General features: G+C 45.3%; 1 protein-coding gene, 2 long non-coding RNA genes and 4 other non-coding genes across 7 annotated transcripts; 2 read left to right on the top strand and 5 right to left on the bottom strand.

Annotated features, from left to right (window-relative positions):
* Positions 1-5282: 5282 nt before the first annotated feature.
* Positions 5283-5355, top strand: trnaf-gaa (transfer RNA phenylalanine (anticodon GAA)). The gene has a single exon. It is a non-coding gene; the product is annotated as a tRNA-Phe (tRNA).
* A 109-nt stretch (positions 5356-5464) lies between these two features.
* Positions 5465-5537, top strand: trnav-aac (transfer RNA valine (anticodon AAC)). The gene has a single exon. It is a non-coding gene; the product is annotated as a tRNA-Val (tRNA).
* A 574-nt stretch (positions 5538-6111) lies between these two features.
* trnah-gug (transfer RNA histidin (anticodon GUG)) lies at positions 6112-6183 on the bottom strand. The gene has a single exon. It is a non-coding gene; the product is annotated as a tRNA-His (tRNA).
* A 2010-nt stretch (positions 6184-8193) lies between these two features.
* Positions 8194-8539, bottom strand: LOC148664121 (uncharacterized). Its single transcript, XR_015936474.1, has 2 exons — positions 8361-8539; positions 8194-8285 (listed from the first exon to the last, which is right to left on the bottom strand). It is a non-coding gene; the product is annotated as an uncharacterized LOC148664121 (long non-coding RNA).
* Positions 8540-8708: 169 nt separating this feature from the next.
* On the bottom strand, positions 8709-9276 carry LOC148664122 (uncharacterized). The gene is made up of 3 exons (XR_015936473.1): positions 9164-9276; positions 8865-8965; positions 8709-8784 (listed from the first exon to the last, which is right to left on the bottom strand). It is a non-coding gene; the product is annotated as an uncharacterized LOC148664122 (long non-coding RNA).
* Positions 9277-9371: 95 nt separating this feature from the next.
* On the bottom strand, positions 9372-10168 carry LOC148664123 (zona pellucida sperm-binding protein 3-like). The gene is made up of 5 exons (XM_088630898.1): positions 10009-10168; positions 9792-9907; positions 9613-9719; positions 9435-9531; positions 9372-9387 (listed from the first exon to the last, which is right to left on the bottom strand). The coding sequence occupies exons 1-5, from the start codon at positions 10150-10152 to the stop codon at positions 9372-9374; spliced, it is 480 nt and encodes a 159-aa protein (XP_088487024.1). The 5' UTR covers positions 10153-10168.
* Positions 10169-17506: 7338 nt separating this feature from the next.
* LOC148664124 (U7 small nuclear RNA) lies at positions 17507-17562 on the bottom strand. Its single transcript, XR_015939028.1, has one exon. It is a non-coding gene; the product is annotated as a U7 small nuclear RNA (small nuclear RNA).
* Positions 17563-18485: the final 923 nt, after the last annotated feature.

The raw sequence follows: 18485 nt of genomic DNA on the forward strand, positions 1-18485 counted from the left end.
CTTTTTTACTGGGGGAGAGACAGAGGTGTTCAATATACTGGCAGTCCTCCTGTTTCCTAGAGGGGTAGTGCTTATGGAGTGTCAGTTGCTACTGTAGTGCCCGGTAAGAGTGAGATCTGATGTCCTATTCTAGGCTGCACAAACTGACTAAAAGAAACACAAGGAAGGGATTGTCAACAGGGGCTTGGTGTAAAGTAGGCCTTCCCTTCCTTAGCAGAGGAACAATTCTGGTGCCCAAACATCAGTGAATAAAGGTACAGTTAGAATCTTGGAGGTCTTGTCTTATGGGTGTTGGTTTCACAGTATTGGACAGTCACGGGAAGTATTCAGATTGAAACTGGAGATCCCAGTACTTGATCCGGAAGACAAGTGTTCACAACCACCTCTACCAGCAGCACAGACTGTGTAGATTGAGACTGAATGCTTACTACACAAAGCCTCTCCACTGTTTCAGTGTCCCATGTCATGAATTTCAAGTAAATTCTAGTCTTCCTTTGTGACTACCTATAATTTGCACAAATCCTGCTGGCCCACTAACACTGTCAATTATTAGCCCTACTGCACTGCCCTATTAAAGTTTCAAGGATTTAGGATAAACTATTTTATATAATGGTTCCAAAGGTGGCTTCGCAAAGTACTTGAAACAATTACAATAAGAATACACAGGATAAAACAATTCCAATAGACAGAGGAGACCATGGATGGTGGTACTAAGGAAAGTAGAAGCAGAGGGGTAAAGAATGGAACCAGTTCAGTAAAGGCTCTTCTACAGAACAAGGTGTTGAGTCTGAATTTGAAGGAGTTTAGGGAAGCTGACTCTGGTATCCTTGGGGTGAGAGTTCCAGAGCATGGGGGCATAACAGGAGAAGGCCTTGTCACTCATACAGTGTAGATGGGCGTGGGGGACAGTTAAGAGACCAGAATAAGAAGAGCGAAGGTTCTGAGGTGGGGAGTAGGGTGATAATAGATCAAACTGCTACTGAGGTGCAACTGAAATGTGACGGCATGTTCTACAATTTATGCAAGAAAGGGTAATGTTAAGCTTTTATGGACCGTTGGTACAACAGCAGTGCTCAAGGATTCATTTCTAATATTGAGGACAATGGGTTATATACCCATCGTTCTTACCAAAGGATCAGAGACCTTTTGCTATATAAAAAGACTCCTTTCCACCACTAATTTATACAGGTTTGGTTCATTTGGGTTTTATCAGTTAAACATTTAAGTGAAGTCATTGTCCTGCTCGCGGCCGAGCCCGACACACGGTACCGTCTGGTTTCTGTCGCTGGGCGCTCACCCTGCGGTCCATATGGGTCCTAATGCCCCAGTATATGGTAGTGCCAATTTCCCTAAGGAAACAAATACTCCACATTAGTCTGAATGCCACATTCTTCATTGGTCCCATTACATCACAGAAAAACAAAACTACTCACTCTTTAATCTCGTCTAATCCAAGACGCACCGAATATCACAGTCTTCTTTTAACACGCGTGCTGTGATTCCTCTATGTAGCAGAAATGACAACCGAGGAGCCGAGAGATTATTTCAGCATTTCACGTCTGAACGGAAAACACAAACGACCAACTTGGAATGACTTGCTTTTGACGCTTTTCAAAGCCTTCTTTGTGCACGACGACTGCGCCACCAAGCAAACTACATAAATATGAGAAAACACGCAAGAGAGTTGTCACTCAGAGTGTCGAAGGGTCGATGTATACTGGGGATCAGTTGAAATGCAACGTCAGGACTTTTCCGAATTATGTCACACGAAGAGAGCACAGCCCTTTCCACCCTGCTGCGTGTGTCTCGGTAACTCGCTGTGATCGTATAGTGGTCAGTACTTTGCGTTGTGGCCGCAACAACCCCGGTTCGAATCCGGGTCATGGCAGAATAGGGGCGTCTGCTTTTACTACTCGCACGAAAGAAGGCAAATAAAAGCCAATCGACGTGAACGAACGGCGCTTTACAGAGGAGTACTGCCTGACTGGATCGTTGATGAACGACAGAGGCCACTCCGACCTCTTCTCGGTTTTCTTCAATGACTTACTAAGGATCTTCTTCACATTCGCCCATGCAGGGGAAGCCAGTTACACCAAAGCAAACACAGGAAAGTGCATTTCAAGCAGAGACCAGGAGGGACTTGTTTACACCGAGAGTGGGCGGAGAATGGAACAATGCGCCCAGCCCTGTTGCTGGAGCCGATTCTTGATGAGCTCTTGGGCTCACTAAGAGGCCCCCGCTGGATGCTAATCTTTCTGTTGTTCTTGCAGGTCCTGCGCTGCTTTTGAGCCGACAGAGCTCGTCCTGGTTTGTCGGCACAGCCCAATTGCAAATGATCGGCTCCGCGTACAGAAGGAACGTGCGTTTGGTACAAGAGTGCACGAAGGCACCGGAAATACATTGGGAACAAATGACCGGTCGCTCAAGACCTCTGTGAAGTACAGGAGCGTGCAAAACGAGGCTGTTTACACATTGTGAATGCTTTCTCAGCCTTTACTTTTTCATTTATATGACATTTTTTTGACCAAGCACGAATATTCTTTTGTCCATATCTTCGCAACGGAAGCACAGAACGCCTTCAAACCAAATGCATTTTAAGGACCACGACATGTGGATATTTCCACAGCCTCTACATCAAAGTATCAGTGAGCTAATTATCTTTTTTTAAACCTCCGGTTTTTCATCGATGCGTAATTACGCAGTAACTGGAACCCGGGGGACCGCTGTATACACAAGTTCACAACGCGAGAAATACTGTTCAATACGGCTTCATGCAAAAAACGCATATATGACCATAGGCAAAAGAATAGCGCAGTCTCCAATTACTCAGACTGTAAGCACGGGAATAAAGCTTTGTCAGAATTCTGAAACCCTTCCTTTATGTCCTGTTTTCATTCAGGTAAGAGTCAACTATATTCACAATACTACTGACAGCAGGAAGATTAAAATATTCTTTACTCAGCAGCTTATTAAAAACAGCTCCCATGATGTTCAAACCGATTTTTTACACAGAACACTGACACAGCTTTGTGTTCTGAATCTCTTTTTCTCTTGCTTTTATTTAATGTGGCACAATGCACTGGGATAGGGGTATTCTGTTCACAAACCAATAGCATTTAAACCACAGCACCCACAATGCTGCAAGTAAGTGTTTTGCACACTAAGCAGAGAGCGATGTCTTCCTCGTTAGTATAGTGGCGAGTATCCCCACCTGTCACACGGGAGACCGGGGTACATCAGGACGGCCACAACGCAAAGTACTGACCCATATACGATCACAGCGAGTTACTGAGACACACGCGGCAGGGCGGAAAGGGCTGTGCTCTCTTCGTGTGACATAATTCGGAAAAGTCCTGACGTTGCATTTCAACTGAGCCCCAGTATACATCGACCCTTCGACACTCTGAGTGACAACTCTCTTGCGTGTTTTCTCATATTTATGTAGTTTCCTTGCATGATGCCGGGAACAGCATGGTTGTTCGCTGCCATATAGTCTAGCGGTTAGGGTTCCTGGTTTTCACCCAGGTGGTTCGACTCGGTTTTGCCTCCTGCTTTCCAAAAGATCAGCACCGTGTACGAAAGAGCCGCATTAAAACTACTCGAACGTGCAAAACGTGCGAGAAGAGGGGGCGCTTGTTTCCAACCGAAACTTCTCGCGTGTGAGACGAGCTGATCATCGCTGTGGGAGGGTTACTCTGGTAGACAGGGCTGACCTTCGGCAATAGGATTGATAGTCTCCAAGATGATATTTGCACTTTCTGGAGAGGCGATTTTCTCCACTTCAGTAGCCCGATTTCGTCGATTGCGTGGAGAGGGCTGTAGAATGTGGCGCCGCCTTTCCTGCTCCGTCCATGACAGGCGTGCTGGTCTCTGGAGAGAGAGCACGGTCCATCAGCGCACTCCAATAAAGGCACTGGAAGCAGCTAAATCGCATTGGCGAAGCTCAGCGCTGGGCCGCTGGGCACGTCTTACCACCGTTTCCGTAGTGTAGTGGTTATCACGTTCGCCTCACACGCGAAAGGTCCCCGGTTCGAAACCGGGCGGAAAAAGACATCTTTTGTCGCCAGGCACAAAAGGGGATTGGGGATTCGCCTAGCGCTGTGATCGAACAGACCCACTGGACCCACCTCTTAGTGTGGCGGGATCTGCACAGTGCATGTCACAGCGCATCCTGCTTTCACTTCAAGGCGCGTCCTGATGCACCCCAGTCTCCCGCGTGACAGGTGGGGACAGGTGACAGGTCCTATACTAACGAGGAAGACATCGCTCTCTCCGACCCCCGGCATCGTGTCCCGACCCACCGTGCTGGAAGCCGACGCGTGCTGTGATTCCTATACGGAGCAGAAATGACAACCGAGGAGCCGAGAGATCATGTCAGCATTTCGCGTCTGAACGGAAAACACAAACAACCAGCTCGGAATGACTTGCCTTTGACGCTTTTCAAAGTGTTCTTTGTGCACGACGACTGCGCCGCCTAGCAGATACAAAGGGGTTGTACAACTTTGAACTAGCAAATGGAAGAGGGCTAAGCCCCCTCTCTTTTAGCCCAGGTTCGATCTGTCTCCCAGAATCACCAGGGCGCACACACACACACACCCGTGCCGTTGAAGTGCTCTGCTTCATTTCTAAGGGCAACTCAACATTCACTCCTACCCCGAGTGCAGAAAAGACAGCATCCACAGCAACAACAGCTCAGGTCTCTGCACAGGAGCTAAGCTGCCCTCATCTCCTCTGCTCTGCGGCTCCTGCGGAGTGGAGTCCTGCCTGGAGCCGTGTTTGCAGGCGGCGGCTCCCCGCGCCCTGTCTGGGCGTCGTGTCCAAGAGCTCCTGGGAGGAAGAGCGAGCCCTCCCACTCGGGGGCTTTTCCACCGTCTGTGTGAGGAGGGGCGGGTGTGTCCAGTAGCTTATCGAGCGGAAGCCTGGGGCGGCGGAGAGCTGTGATCGTGCAGACCTTGAGGTGTCACCTCTTTGTCTGCTTTCCCGTCCCCCCTCCGCCCAAGCTCTGCTCCAAAGTAGCCCAGCAACCCCTCACACCTGCACGTGTCACAACCTAAGGTGCGGTCATGAGACACCCATGGGGTGTCGTTCTGTTCTTGCTAATTGTTTCCTGCCCGTCGCAGGCAGGAGTCCATGCGAGGAAGATCCGCTGGACAGAGCTCAGAGGGCGCAGCTGGGTGGCTTTCCTTCTGAGTGACGTTCCTGCAACACTCTCCCGCTACTCTTGGTGCGCTCATGCCACAACACAGGAAGGCTGGAGCAGGTGGCTGTGGGCTTTGCGCACTGCCGAAATAGCTCAGTTGGGAGAGCGTTAGACTGAAGATCTAAAGGTCCCTGGTTCGATCCTGGGTTTCGGCATTTTGTTTCATCGCGCCCTTTGTTCCTCTCTCCAGCGCCACCTGCCTAAAGTGACGCGTCCCTTTCTCAGCCTGAAACGCAAGCGAGACACCAGCAGCAGTCCCTACAGGTTTCCGTAGTGTAGCGGCTATCACGTTCGCCTAACACGCGAAAGGTCCCCGGTTCGAGACCGGGCGGAAACAGCCTCGTTTTGCACGCTCCTGTACTTCACAGAGGTCTTGAGCGACCGGTCATTTGTTCCCAATGTATTTCCGGTGCCTTCGTGCACTCTTGTACCAAACGCACGTTCCTTCTGTACGCGGAGCCGATCATTTGCAATTGGGCTGTGCCGACAGACCAGGTCGAGCTCTGTCGGCTCAAAAGCAGCGCAGGACCTGCAAGAACAACAGAAAGATTAGCATCCAGCAGGGGCCTCTTAGTGAGCCCAAGAGCTCATCAAGAATCGGCTCCAGCAACAGGGCTGGGCGCATTGTTCCATTCTCCGCCCACTCTCGGTGTAAACAAGTCCCTCCTGGTCTCTGCTTGAAATGCACTTTCCTGCGTTTGCTTTGGTGTAACTGGCTTCCCCTGCATGGGCGAATGTGAAGAAGATCCTTAGTAAGTCATTGAAGAAAACCGAGAAGAGGTCGGAGTGGCCTCTGTCGTTCATCAACGATCCAGTCAGGCAGTACTCCTCTGTAAAGCGCCGTTCGTTCACGTCGATTGGCTTTTTTTTGCCTTCATTCGTGCGAGTAGTAAAAGCAGACGCCCCTATTCTGCCGTGACCCGGATTCGAACCGGGGTTGTTGCGGCCACAACGCAAAGTACTGACCACTATACGATCACAGCGAGTTACCGAGACACACGCGGCAAGGCGGAAAGGGCTGTGCTCTCTTCGTGTGACATAGTTCGGAAAAGTCCTGACGTTGCATTTCAACTGAGCCCCAGTATACATCGACCCTTCGACACTCTGAGTGACAACTCTCTTGCGTGTTTTCTCATATTTATGTAGTTTGCTTGGTGGCGCAGTCGTCGTGCACAAAGAACGCTTTGAAAAGCGTCAAAAGCAAGTCATTCCAAGTTAGTCGTTTGTGTTTTCCGTTCTGACGCGAAATGCTGAAATAATCTCTCGGCTCCTCGGTTGTCATTTCTGCTACATAGAGGAATCACAGCACGCGTGTTAAAAGAAGACTGTGATATTCGGTGCGTCTTGGATTAGACGAGATTAAAGAGTGAGTAGTTTTGTTTTTCTGTGATGTAATGGGACCAATGAAGAATGTGGCATTCAGACTAATGTGGAGTATTTGTTTCCTTAGGGAAATTGGCACTACCATATACTGGGCCATTAGGACCCATATGGACCGCAGGGTGAGCGCCCGGCGACAGAAACCAGACGGTACCGTGTGTCGGGCTCGGCCGCGAGCAGGACAATGACTTCACTTAAATGTTTAACTGATAAAACCCAAATGAACCAAACCTGTATAAATTAGTGGTGGAAAGGAGTCTTTTTATATAGCAAAAGGTCTCTGATCCTTTGGTAAGAACGATGGGTATATAACCCATTGTCCTCAATATTAGAAATGAATCCTTGAGCACTGCTGTTGTACCAACGGTCCATAAAAGCTTAACATTACCCTTTCTTGCATAAATTGTAGAACATGCCGTCACATTTCAGTTGCACCTCAGTAGCAGTTTGATCTATTATCACCCTACTCCCCACCTCAGAACCTTCGCTCTTCTTATTCTGGTCTCTTAACTGTCCCCCACGCCCATCTACACTGTATGAGTGACAAGGCCTTCTCCTGTTATGCCCCCAAGCTCTGGAACTCTCTCCCCAAGGATACCAGAGTCACCTTCCCTAAACTCCTTCAAATTCAGACTCAACACCTTGTTCTGTAGAAGAGCCTTTACTGAACTGGTTCCATTCTTTACCCCTCTGCTTCTACTTTCCTTAGTACCACCATCCATGGTCTCCTCTGTCTATTGGAATTGTTTTATCCTGTGTATTCTTATTGTAATTGTTTCAAGTACTTTGCGAAGCCACCTTTGGAACCATTATATAAAATAGTTTATCCTAAATCCTTGAAACTTTAATAGGGCAGTGCAGTAGGGCTAATAATTGACAGTGTTAGTGGGCCAGCAGGATTTGTGCAAATTATAGGTAGTCACAAAGGAAGACTAGAATTTACTTGAAATTCATGACATGGGACACTGAAACAGTGGAGAGGCTTTGTGTAGTAAGCATTCAGTCTCAATCTACACAGTCTGTGCTGCTGGTAGAGGTGGTTGTGAACACTTGTCTTCCGGATCAAGTACTGGGATCTCCAGTTTCAATCTGAATACTTCCCGTGACTGTCCAATACTGTGAAACCAACACCCATAAGACAAGACCTCCAAGATTCTAACTGTACCTTTATTCACTGATGTTTGGGCACCAGAATTGTTCCTCTGCTAAGGAAGGGAAGGCCTACTTTACACCAAGCCCCTGTTGACAATCCCTTCCTTGTGTTTCTTTTAGTCAGTTTGTGCAGCCTAGAATAGGACATCAGATCTCACTCTTACCGGGCACTACAGTAGCAACTGACACTCCATAAGCACTACCCCTCTAGGAAACAGGAGGACTGCCAGTATATTGAACACCTCTGTCTCTCCCCCAGTAAAAAAGTCACAATGACCTGCCCAAGGAATAGTGCGGCTATCTTCCCCCAGTACAACGCTTTATTACTCCAGCCATTTTCAGTCCTCATTGGCAGCAATACGGGAAGCATTCTTGAAAGGGGAACCCCCACAAATACTTCCCTTGAATTCCTCCACCCCATTCAAACCTATAAACCATAAAGAAACAAGGGCAGGCAGAAAGGTCTTTCACAGCTTTATTGAGATGTTGCCATTACAAGGCAAGTGGAGGCAGGAGAGTCACAAGGGCCAGGCTGGAGCCTTCATTCAGGCACCTGGGGAGGAAGGAGTACAATCCAGCTACACTGCAGGACACCACCCCTACAGGAGCTCCTCCTGCCAGACCCTACCTGTCCACTGGCCAACATCTCCAAAGTCCTCTGCTCCCTCCACATCCTCACTGGTGCTCTCAGCATCTTCACTGGAGCTCCGAGGGTCTCTTTCCTCATCCTCAGTCCAGTCAGCTCCCACATCCAGAGGAGCTTCTACTGGTGCCACAGCCACCCGACTACTGGTCACCAGGCTCCTGGTACCTGTGGACAAGCAGCACCCAGGAGTGAGGGATCCGCTATACCCAGAGACCCACAGTCTACTCATCTAAACAGTCCCTTTGTCCAGCACGGGATCATTCCTCAGTTGTCCAAGCATGGTTGTCTCTTGGGCAGAGATGCATCCACAAGGGATAGAGAACCAGACCCACCTTCATTCCGACTGCCAGCACACCTGGACTCACAGCAGGCACAGACCTCATGGTCACCATACAGCTCCTCCCACCTGGAGGAGAGGAGGAGGACAGGTGAGGCCTAAACCTGGCATGTCCCAGAGCACCCTCAGCAGGCTCCTTGCAGAAGTACCTCTTAGCCTCCCTGTTGTAGGTGCAGGACTTGGTCCCTGGTGTTGCTTTAGCAGGAGCCACAGCCATGACACAGTGCATGTACAGCTCAGTCACTTCATGCTGCAAGAGGGAAGGTCACAGCATTAAGGGATCAAGGCCAATAGAGGGACAGAGAAAGACCTTCTGCCATCAGTGAAGGCAAGCTGGCAGCTCTAGGCACTACAGCTGCCACAGTCTGGTTCACATCTAGATCATGGATGTGAAAGCAGACCATGGATCAGTAGAGCAAGAAGGCTGAGCAGCCTTTGAGAGCAGTACCTTCCTGGACAGCTTCTTCTGGAAGAGGAAGGCATCAATTGTGAAGCGGAGCACATCCTTCTGCTTGGAGGGGACAAACCTGGACAGGCAGCCATCTGCCTTGCTGTCCACCATGCACCTGGGGACAAGGACAAGGATGAACCCCTGCAGGCTCTCAGGGCTCCTGCCCACCTCCCCTCCCAGAAGGGGCCGTACCCCAAGTTGTCGATCACAGGGAAACGGGGCTGGGAGTGCTGGTCTGGTTTCTCCGTTACGTAACGAGAGAATGTACAGCCTCTGCTCTGCTGTGGCAAAGTAGGCAGTGGCCTGGAAGTACATGGGCTGACCCAGGAAGTACTCATCCTTAGGAGAGAGCCGGACCCAGCGGGCTGGAGAGAGAGAGAGGCAGCATTACACCTGCACACAGCACCCCCTGCAGGCAGGAGGAGCCACTCACTCAAGGAGCTTACAGTTGGTGGTGAGCAGCACAAAGCGGTGCTTGTTCTTCAGGTCCTTGAAGAAGGTCCTTCTCCTGGCCCACGTGGGGACATAGCCAACCTTGTAGGAGTAGTGGAACCTGCAGGACAGAGGGGATGAGGGGCATCTGGACACTTTCCTAGCGGCTTCTCAGCAGCAGAGCCCTGCCTACCTGTTGTAGGAGCACTTGACAGGCACAGAGAAGGGAATGAAGCGATGCACAGGTGCACTGGAAGAGGGCGGGGCATAGCGGAGAGTGTTGGAGTACACCAGGCGGCCCTGGACAACCTGCAGGGTCACAGAGGAAGGGATATTCCCAGGAAAGGCAACCCCGACACTGGCCCTACAGCTCACGTCGATACACTGCCTGTAGATGAAGACCTGCTTACCGATCGCTCGGTGCCGCACTCGTGAAGCCCGTAGATGAAGTAGAAGTAACTGCGTGTGGTTCGGCTGACGCTGCAGTTGCCCAAGGTCACCTCCGATGGCCGACAGCTGAAGCCGAACAGGAGCCGACTGACCCTCACGTACATCCTGCTGGAGTCACACCACACAGCCACTCCTCAGGTGCCCCCGATGGCCGGGCGAGCCGGCTGCCGCCCTCGCTGGGGAGGAAACAGGACGCTCTTGATGTAGGCGGGTAAGGGGCGGCTGCCGGCTTCGGGCTTCATCTTCTCCTTGTCGAAGTAGGGCGAGTACGCGTCTCTGGACACGGGAAGGCGGCGAAAGTCGGGAGCCAAGGACTGCGAGTCGTTCTCGCTTGCAGACAGGTCTTCGGAGGGCGCATCTGCCAGGTTCAAGTCCTCTAACTGGGCTGCGTCTTCAGGAGCCGGGAGGTCGGCCTGGAGCGCCAATTCCCGAGAGTCCCAGCCAGCCGGCCCGGCGGAAACCAGTGCGGGGAGCCCGGCCCCTGTGCACAGGCACAGCATAAAGAGAAACGAGCGCATCGCCAAATTAACGTCCCGCTCAATTGCTACAGGAGTAAAATAAGTAAACCGCAAAACTGTGTTGAAACAAGAAAGCATAAAGTGTGAACGCGGTGACTAGGTTTTTATACTGGCAGGACCTGTTACCGCACACCTGGTCACACAATCAACACAATCAATTACATACAGAGATCCGGATTGTTCTCAGCGTCTAATTAGAACCTGATTTCAGTCTGAGGCGGGACTCCGTGAAGCCGCCTGAACATTTCCCCGTGTGTATCTGACCTCAGCGGAGGAGTTCCACGCAATTTCGACAGAATTAAATCACCCACACGTGTAAAATTTGCTCAGATTAATTTATTGTTCAATTAGTTTCTAATTTCCGTGGAAAGTGTGTTAAACTCGCTGTCAGACAGAGTACGGAACATGCGACACGTCCGTCCACACTTTCTTTTATCGAGGGGGCTGTTCTATCAACACGTACCGCAATGAAAATAATTTTACTATTTTTCATGTGTAATTGCATGTCATATTAAAATGTGTAATACAAGCATTTCTTTGCTTCCCAGTAAAGAAATACTGATCAGCTTTTGACATTATCTGATAATTTGTCTGATTTTCCAGAGATTGCTTTTGCTTCGCAGCACCGAGAACCTATGGAAGCCCGTTTCCGCCAGGGAGTAAAAAAAACGCACTATGGTATCTCAGAATTGTGACTTAGAATCATAGAATTGCGACCTAAAAACTCAGAATTTTGACTTTATCTCTCACATTTGCGACTTCGAAATAGCCCATATTTCATTGTCTGACCTTTTGTTATTGTAACGAATTCGGGTTCTAGGGCTTGTGCCCTCGCCGCTCCCACCCTACTTCGTGCCTCACTGTATTGGCTTGAACCCAGGTCTTGCTAGCTAGAACCCGAATCCGTTACAATAACAAAAGGACAGACAATGAAATATGGGCTATTTCGAAGTTGCAAATGTGAGATATAAAGTCGGAGTTGTGAGTTACTAAGTCGCAATTCTGAGTTACTTAGTCGGAATTCTGCGATACCATAGCGCGTTGTTTTGTAACTCCCTGGCGGAAACGGGCTTTCATACATTTCAATTAGTCTGATCAGTGCAGGACAAGTTAATGTAGAATCATTACTATGTCTGTCTCTTGTTTGTATATAAATGAATGTCTTTGACAACTTAATGTTAGTTTTTAATTTAGTTTTACGATGTAGGTCATGTGTTAACATATGCACGAGCATACGAAATGTCTCCCTCCTGATTCAGCTCATGCTCCATAGGAGAGAAGAGATTCCTCCTGCTTCTCGTACAATCATATCAGAACAGAAGCCCGTGTCGCCCAGCTCTGATTCAAGAGCGACTCGCACCTTCAGCCCCTTTTTTATTCGTGATCCTAATTTTCTTTAGTTATGATCAATATTGAACTTTTTCTAAATAAAACGACAATAATCAAACATGCAGGCAGACTTTTAAAAAGTATTAGGAGCTGACAGGGTGCCCCTTTGGAATAGTTGTCAGAAAATGTGAGAAAAGGAAAGGTACGTAAGCTCTCACACACAGCATTAGAGATTGGCATCTGATGGAAAAAAAAAACGACCTGTCTCCCCAGCATTTAACGGTGCTGTTGTTTTGATTTTACATATTGTTAGCATTTTAATGAATTGTTAAAAGATTGATACACAAATCGCTAAATAAGAAAACGTAAAAACCCTAGCTGTAAGCAATTGGCCGTTCGTATTCCTGAATTTTAAATCCCTGTGTTCTTCTGTATCCGAATGCCTGGTGCAGCTCATTTGAAAGCAGAGTCTACCATTTACAGAAGCGTATTGTTGCCACCAAGGAAAACAAATCCTGAGTTTACAGGAGTAAAAGAGGAAACAAATGCAAACACCGTTTAGAAAAAACACACACGTCTCAGGCCTTAACCATGACAAGGATGGGATTTGAACCTAGACGAGCAGAGCACAATGAATTAGCAATCCAAAAAGTGACTCCTGTTTAATTTTCTTTTCGCTTGCTCGATTTGTAGTACGCTCCTAAATCCTTACAACCGATAAACAAAACGGCTTCATGTGCCACATCATTCTGCTGCAGGTACCGTGTATTAGGCGAACCCGAATTAAATATTTCAAATATGTGAAGGATTTCATGAAACTTGAAAAAAGATCACAGCCAATGTCAGCAATTCAGATCCTGTAGGCAGCTTCAACAGAACAAAACGATCTGAAGCCGTAATAATTTCATAGAGTGTATTGTGACACTCTAACCACGTTGATGCTATTACTGCTACTTCTGCTGCCGTTGCTTTAAACTCTACTCAGCGGGCAAGTAAAGTTGTCCAAAGAATAGACTACTTTGAGCCGTCCAAATTCCATTATGTGAATTTAAGCTTTTTGTTTATTAATAACAGCATTAGTAATACAATGCGTGCTCAGAAACCTTACTTATTAGCTCATGAAGCAATAGTGTTTCAACAATTTGAGGTCTTCAAAAAGTAAACGCTGAAGTTTTTATACTTCATTATACTTCATTAAACATTATATACTTTTTTATACTTCAAATGAAGAAGGCTCCACGGCCGAAACGTTGTGTTCTCTTTCTTCTTTTTTTCAGCATGGAATAAACCTATTACTTGTTCCTTTGAAGTTTTTATACTTCCTTGTGAGCAGATCACCTTTGATTTAGAAAAGGAAAACTTACTCCCCTGTTGCTTTTATTGCGATATCTGAATCGAGACCCAAGCGCTAAGAAAGCTGAATAACGCAAAAGTCATAAACCCGATTTTAATGTAGATACACGTTCTAATGCAGCCTTCATTACAAGACAGTCTATTTCTCGAAAGCGTGTTATGTAAAAAAGAGAAAAACGAAAATATATGGATGACAATATTTAAAAGCTGAAGATTTTACTTTTGAGAAATTGTCATTTTATGTATCTAGACGCTTTTCAAGCACTGCTTTTAGAACTTTGCTGTGCTTCCTGAATCATTTTCAGTGTTATAAACTGGGTGTGGAAGTAGCGATCACTTTGTAGAGCAGTTGATAGACTGGAGCTGTTCAGACTACTCTTGTTATTCCTCAAATGCTTCCATCATTTTTCTTTCAGGCTAGGACGCGAGTGTGTACATGTGTTTGGTTTTCGTTTCACTGATTCTCATTGAAGATTTGTGAATTAACAAGGAAAGAATCAGTTGCCTCGGAAAGCAGAAGGTTTGGTTCTCAACGATCTTGAAGACACGCCCATGTAGTGCAGCGTGTGATATTTGTACTATAAAAGACCAAGTGCTCAAAGTGACGTCTGCGTTTGCCGTTGAAACTTTTAATCTCGGGCGCACTTTTAGAAAGCAAAGATAGAGCAGTTGTGTTGAATCACACTATGACAGCTGTCAGCAGCGTGGCGCAGCGGACGCGTGCTGGGCCCATAACCCAGAGGTCGATAGATCGAAACCATCCTCTGCTATGTATTTTTCATGCACGATTGATAAGCACACCATCAGTTTAATGAAGTGCATTAAAACTGATTTTTTCTCTCGTGTGTATGCAAGCTTCACGCTTACGGTACTCTTTCATCTTTACCAATAGCAGAGACCCAAATGTATCTTTGGTTGTTCTGCGATCCTTGATATCCTCAAATCCTTCAAATGAACATCCATATCAAACCAATTGTGTTTATATATATTACAATTAAGGTACATATTAAAAATATCAACGCACATTTGTATAATGCTCATTTAATAATAATTGTCAAAGATTATCAAGTTCTCCAACAAATGAACAAATGATCGACAAATGATGATTAATCTCTTCTTGAATATAATCTCAAAAAAGAACCATTAAGGTTTACTAAGATCAAAGCTTAATCAGTGTATTAAGTTTAGCTTGCATCATAGTAATTGAGCAATAAAGTCTGTCCTAATTAAAGAGTACCCAAAGTTTGAAAGTACAACATAGAATAAAAGTACCTTTAATTGCTCTAAAAAGATTTGTGTCTCCCAGGCACCTCTTTTGTCTTTGATCTTTCTGGTTTGTGCCAGCAAAGTTGAATTCCATCATCAGTTAATTTGTCTTAAGTCTGAAAACCAAATTATGACTGAGCTTAGACATTTCTCAAGCGAGTTTTCACTCAACGTTTATTTACTCAAATATTTAGTATCAAATGTACTACTGTAATCCTTAGATTTTAAAAGACAATTTAGCAGTTTTACACCTTGCAAATTCAGTGGTTAACAAGGTATCTTTAAGCTAAATTTTGTGGATATTTTAACTTGATCAAAGTAAAAATGTAATGTAAAAACATTAAAAAAATCTATAAGCAATACCTTAACAACACTGTGAACACACTTTCTTTGAAATCACTGTTGCCTACTCTCCAAAGTTGGTTTATCTGGAAATAATATTATATTAGAAATAATATTAGAAGCTATTTTTACTACTGGATCTTCACTAATCAACTAATCAGACATACCCATTACACATTTTCACATTTTAACTCCACTTTTCTGCAGTATTTGCTAAGTCCTAGAATACAAAGTGGCAATATTTCAAAGTTCAAAAGTTGTAGTAATTTCTTAGAACATGAAGCTTTTTATAAAACACTTTATTTTGGCATTAAAAAATTAGCAAGATTATACATTATAAACTAAAAATAAGAATGTATGCCAGAGATGGATCCTATTAATCAGATGTAAGCTGTCATATAATGACCTATCTGTAACCTATAATACTAGTAGTGAATATTTTCTACACCACAGAGAGAATATAATATCATACCAGTAGGTTTTGATTGTCCATGTTGTCAAGGACTCACTTGTGTGTACAGGACTCTTCCATTGTGCTCAGCCTCTTGATGTGGAATTGGGAGTTCACCAGTTCTGTACACTTTCCCACATGCCTCAGTTCATCTCTGATCTCTATCAGGAGACCCAATCCCCGAAACTCTGAAATCATTCCCATTTTGTATCAGCATTTGTAAGGAATTAGGTCAGGATTTTTTTTACACTATTGTTATATTAGCATTACTGTAGTGTTGCTAATGTGCTACATGCAATTTATAATCCTAAAAATGTATAATTCCCACATTTGTAGTTGATTTTGTGTGATCTTCACCTTCACACTATTTTATATGCCATTTATTGCTTATTAACGTACTATTTTTAATCAAAATAATATTAAGACCTGTATGCATTCAAATAGTATTATCATTATTTATACTTACGCATCAAAAGAAGATTGCTGAGAAAAACATGACAGTATTTAACCTAAATGGCAAACAACAAATATCAGCAATGCATTGTGGTATATAACCAGAAAAGATGCTGTGTTAGATATGTTTTTAATTTCAATTATATATGCATTTATTAATGTTGTCAATATTATTACAGTTGCAATTTAACCATGGTGAGAATCCCTGCCTGTCATACAGGAGAATGGGGTTTGATTCCTGACAGGGAGCTAAGGAGCTTTAAAGCATCAAAGTGACATAAGAAAAGTCATTGTCAGAAGTGGGATATGAAAACAAGCCACCAGGGGAGACCGATGTAATAACTTCACCAGAAATATATTGAAAACAAATGGGCTGTCACTAAGGAAATTCATAGAGAAATACAGGTCCCACCATAAAACACCATAAGGAGTGCAAAATATGTTAAGTTATTTCTGTACTTCATCAGTGTCGGTAAAAGAGGGACTCAAGGACACAAAGACTCTAGTTTGGGATTCAGGCTGAGAAAGGGAAGTGTGACTTTGGACACAGGGCATTGCATAGAGGAACAAATGGCGCAACGAAACAAAATGCCAAAACCCCAGATTGAACCAGGGACCTTTAGAGCATCAGTCTAAGGCTTTCTCAGCTGAGCTATTTCAACCTCTGTTTACGATCTAACCTCTGCTGTCTGCAGTAGCCTCCCAAAGTTCCAGCATGAGTGCACGAAGAGGAGTGGTAGAGTGTTACGTAATCCAGCTCAGCTCTCTGAAGTTTGGTAGATACATCTTCTTCCTGAGTAATGTAGGATCAACTTCTTCAGGCTGGAGGAAGGGCTTGCATTTCGGCAGTAGTAACTGACTGAGTAGTGACTTCTAGGACCTGGTCTTATCAGGTTGCTTTGCCACATTTGTCAGTTCTGCTGAAAAGACCTGTCTCTAGGAAATTTAGGAAGCAGAAGAACGACTATCTGAAAGGTGACATGATCTGCTGCCTGTTTGATGTGATCATGAATGACACAGGAAATTCGAATTATTGCAATAAGACAAAACAAGATCCATAAAACACTGGCAGAAGTGCAAAATGTGAGAAGATAAAAAGACACCTGTTTCTGCCCGCTTTCAAAAAGGGGATCTTGCCCATGTGTGATGAACGTGATAATCACAATATTACTTATATACAATATTATTTATTCTGCTGTATTAATTTACTGTGCTCATCAGGCAGTTACAAACCTGTTATCTACACACTGCTCCCAGAGCTGGATAGGTGACTCCACATTCTACAGCTCTCTAGCAAAAGAGGAAGTCAGACTATAGAAATTGAGAAAATCTCCTCTTCAGAATGTGGAAATATATTCCTGAGAGAAGTCCTTTCTCGACGTTCAACACTCTCTGCAAGTCACCCATTCCCACCTTGCGCAGTGTAGTGGTTATCACATTCTCTTAACACACCAAAGGGTTTCAGTTTGAAAGCGGGCGAAAACAAGTGATCACTTTTCGCACATTTGTCACTGCTGAGGTTGCTTTATGGGTCTATTTTCTATACTGTGCTGATCAATTGGAAATCAAATGGCAAAAAAGACCCGTTCCCGCACCTAAGGTCAAATATTAGGAATCAAAACTGCTTGAGTGTATGGAAGCGCACAGCTTTATCAAGATTTCCAAGTGCAAGAGCTTTTTATTCATAAAAGACCCTATTTATGTTGTATGAGAAATATTAATACAGAATCCTTTTTCACCAAATAAATGGGGTTCCTGACTTCAGAAAGCCTTCTAGACAAATACTAAAAGAGCAAAAATTCAATTTGGTAAATGAAATGAAAACACATACCCTACCAAACCTTGAGTACAGGCCATTCAGGATGATAATACAAAACCATTTATAATTCAACAAATAAAACCTGTCAACTGGTAATCACCACTTATCATAAAAAAATAAGTAGCAATACACAGTAGGGGACTCTTGGGTGCAAGTTAAATCCATGCAAGAAGGGGTTTAGTGTTATATTTCCAAATCAGATATGCAAATGAGAGATCTGGCCCAGCCAATCTCAAAGCTCCCATGGTATGGAATGGAGCTGCTCCCCTCTTCTTGTTATTCACACTGGAGTTAGGTTACATATTAGCACATTTCATCTAACAGTTGCTCCAGAAACAAAAACGTAAACAAATGATCTGGAATGTGACCACACCTATGAGAATGTAGTTCAACAGATAACTTGTAAACCTTGTCATAAGATGTTTTTTGTTCTACAAAATATACTTTATTCTGCAAAAAAAACATCTCAAAAGGAACATCTCACACATATCAACACTCCATGTTATAAAAAACAACGGCGGAACGGAGATTGATTGTCCGTTATCAATCTTTGCGAGTGGGGGCGGATTTGCGCAATTAAGAGAGTCCCTCCAAATCCACCACTTGCTATTGTCCTTTAATCTCTGTATAGGTCCCAAAGTCCATTCCAGCGCTCCCTCGCCGTGGGGAGACCCCATTTGGCGACGTGGTGCTTCGTCCTCCTCCTGAGGTCCGCCAGGATCCTCTCCTCCAGCTCCCTCGCCCCCCACTTTATGTTGTGCCGGATGAGAGTGTTCCTCGCCTTCCACAGTCCTTGTTTTGTGAGGGACAGTAGCAGCCCCCACAGGTCCTGTGTCCCCTTGTCCAGTCTGGTGGGTGCCAGCCCCCAGCAGAATGTACTGGTAACTGAGCACTGCATCCTTTCCC

Source organism: Lepisosteus platostomus, chromosome 5, assembly GCF_059453375.1.
Source record: "Lepisosteus platostomus isolate fLepPlt1 chromosome 5, fLepPlt1.hap1, whole genome shotgun sequence".
NCBI classification, from domain to species: domain Eukaryota; kingdom Metazoa; phylum Chordata; class Actinopteri; order Semionotiformes; family Lepisosteidae; genus Lepisosteus; species Lepisosteus platostomus.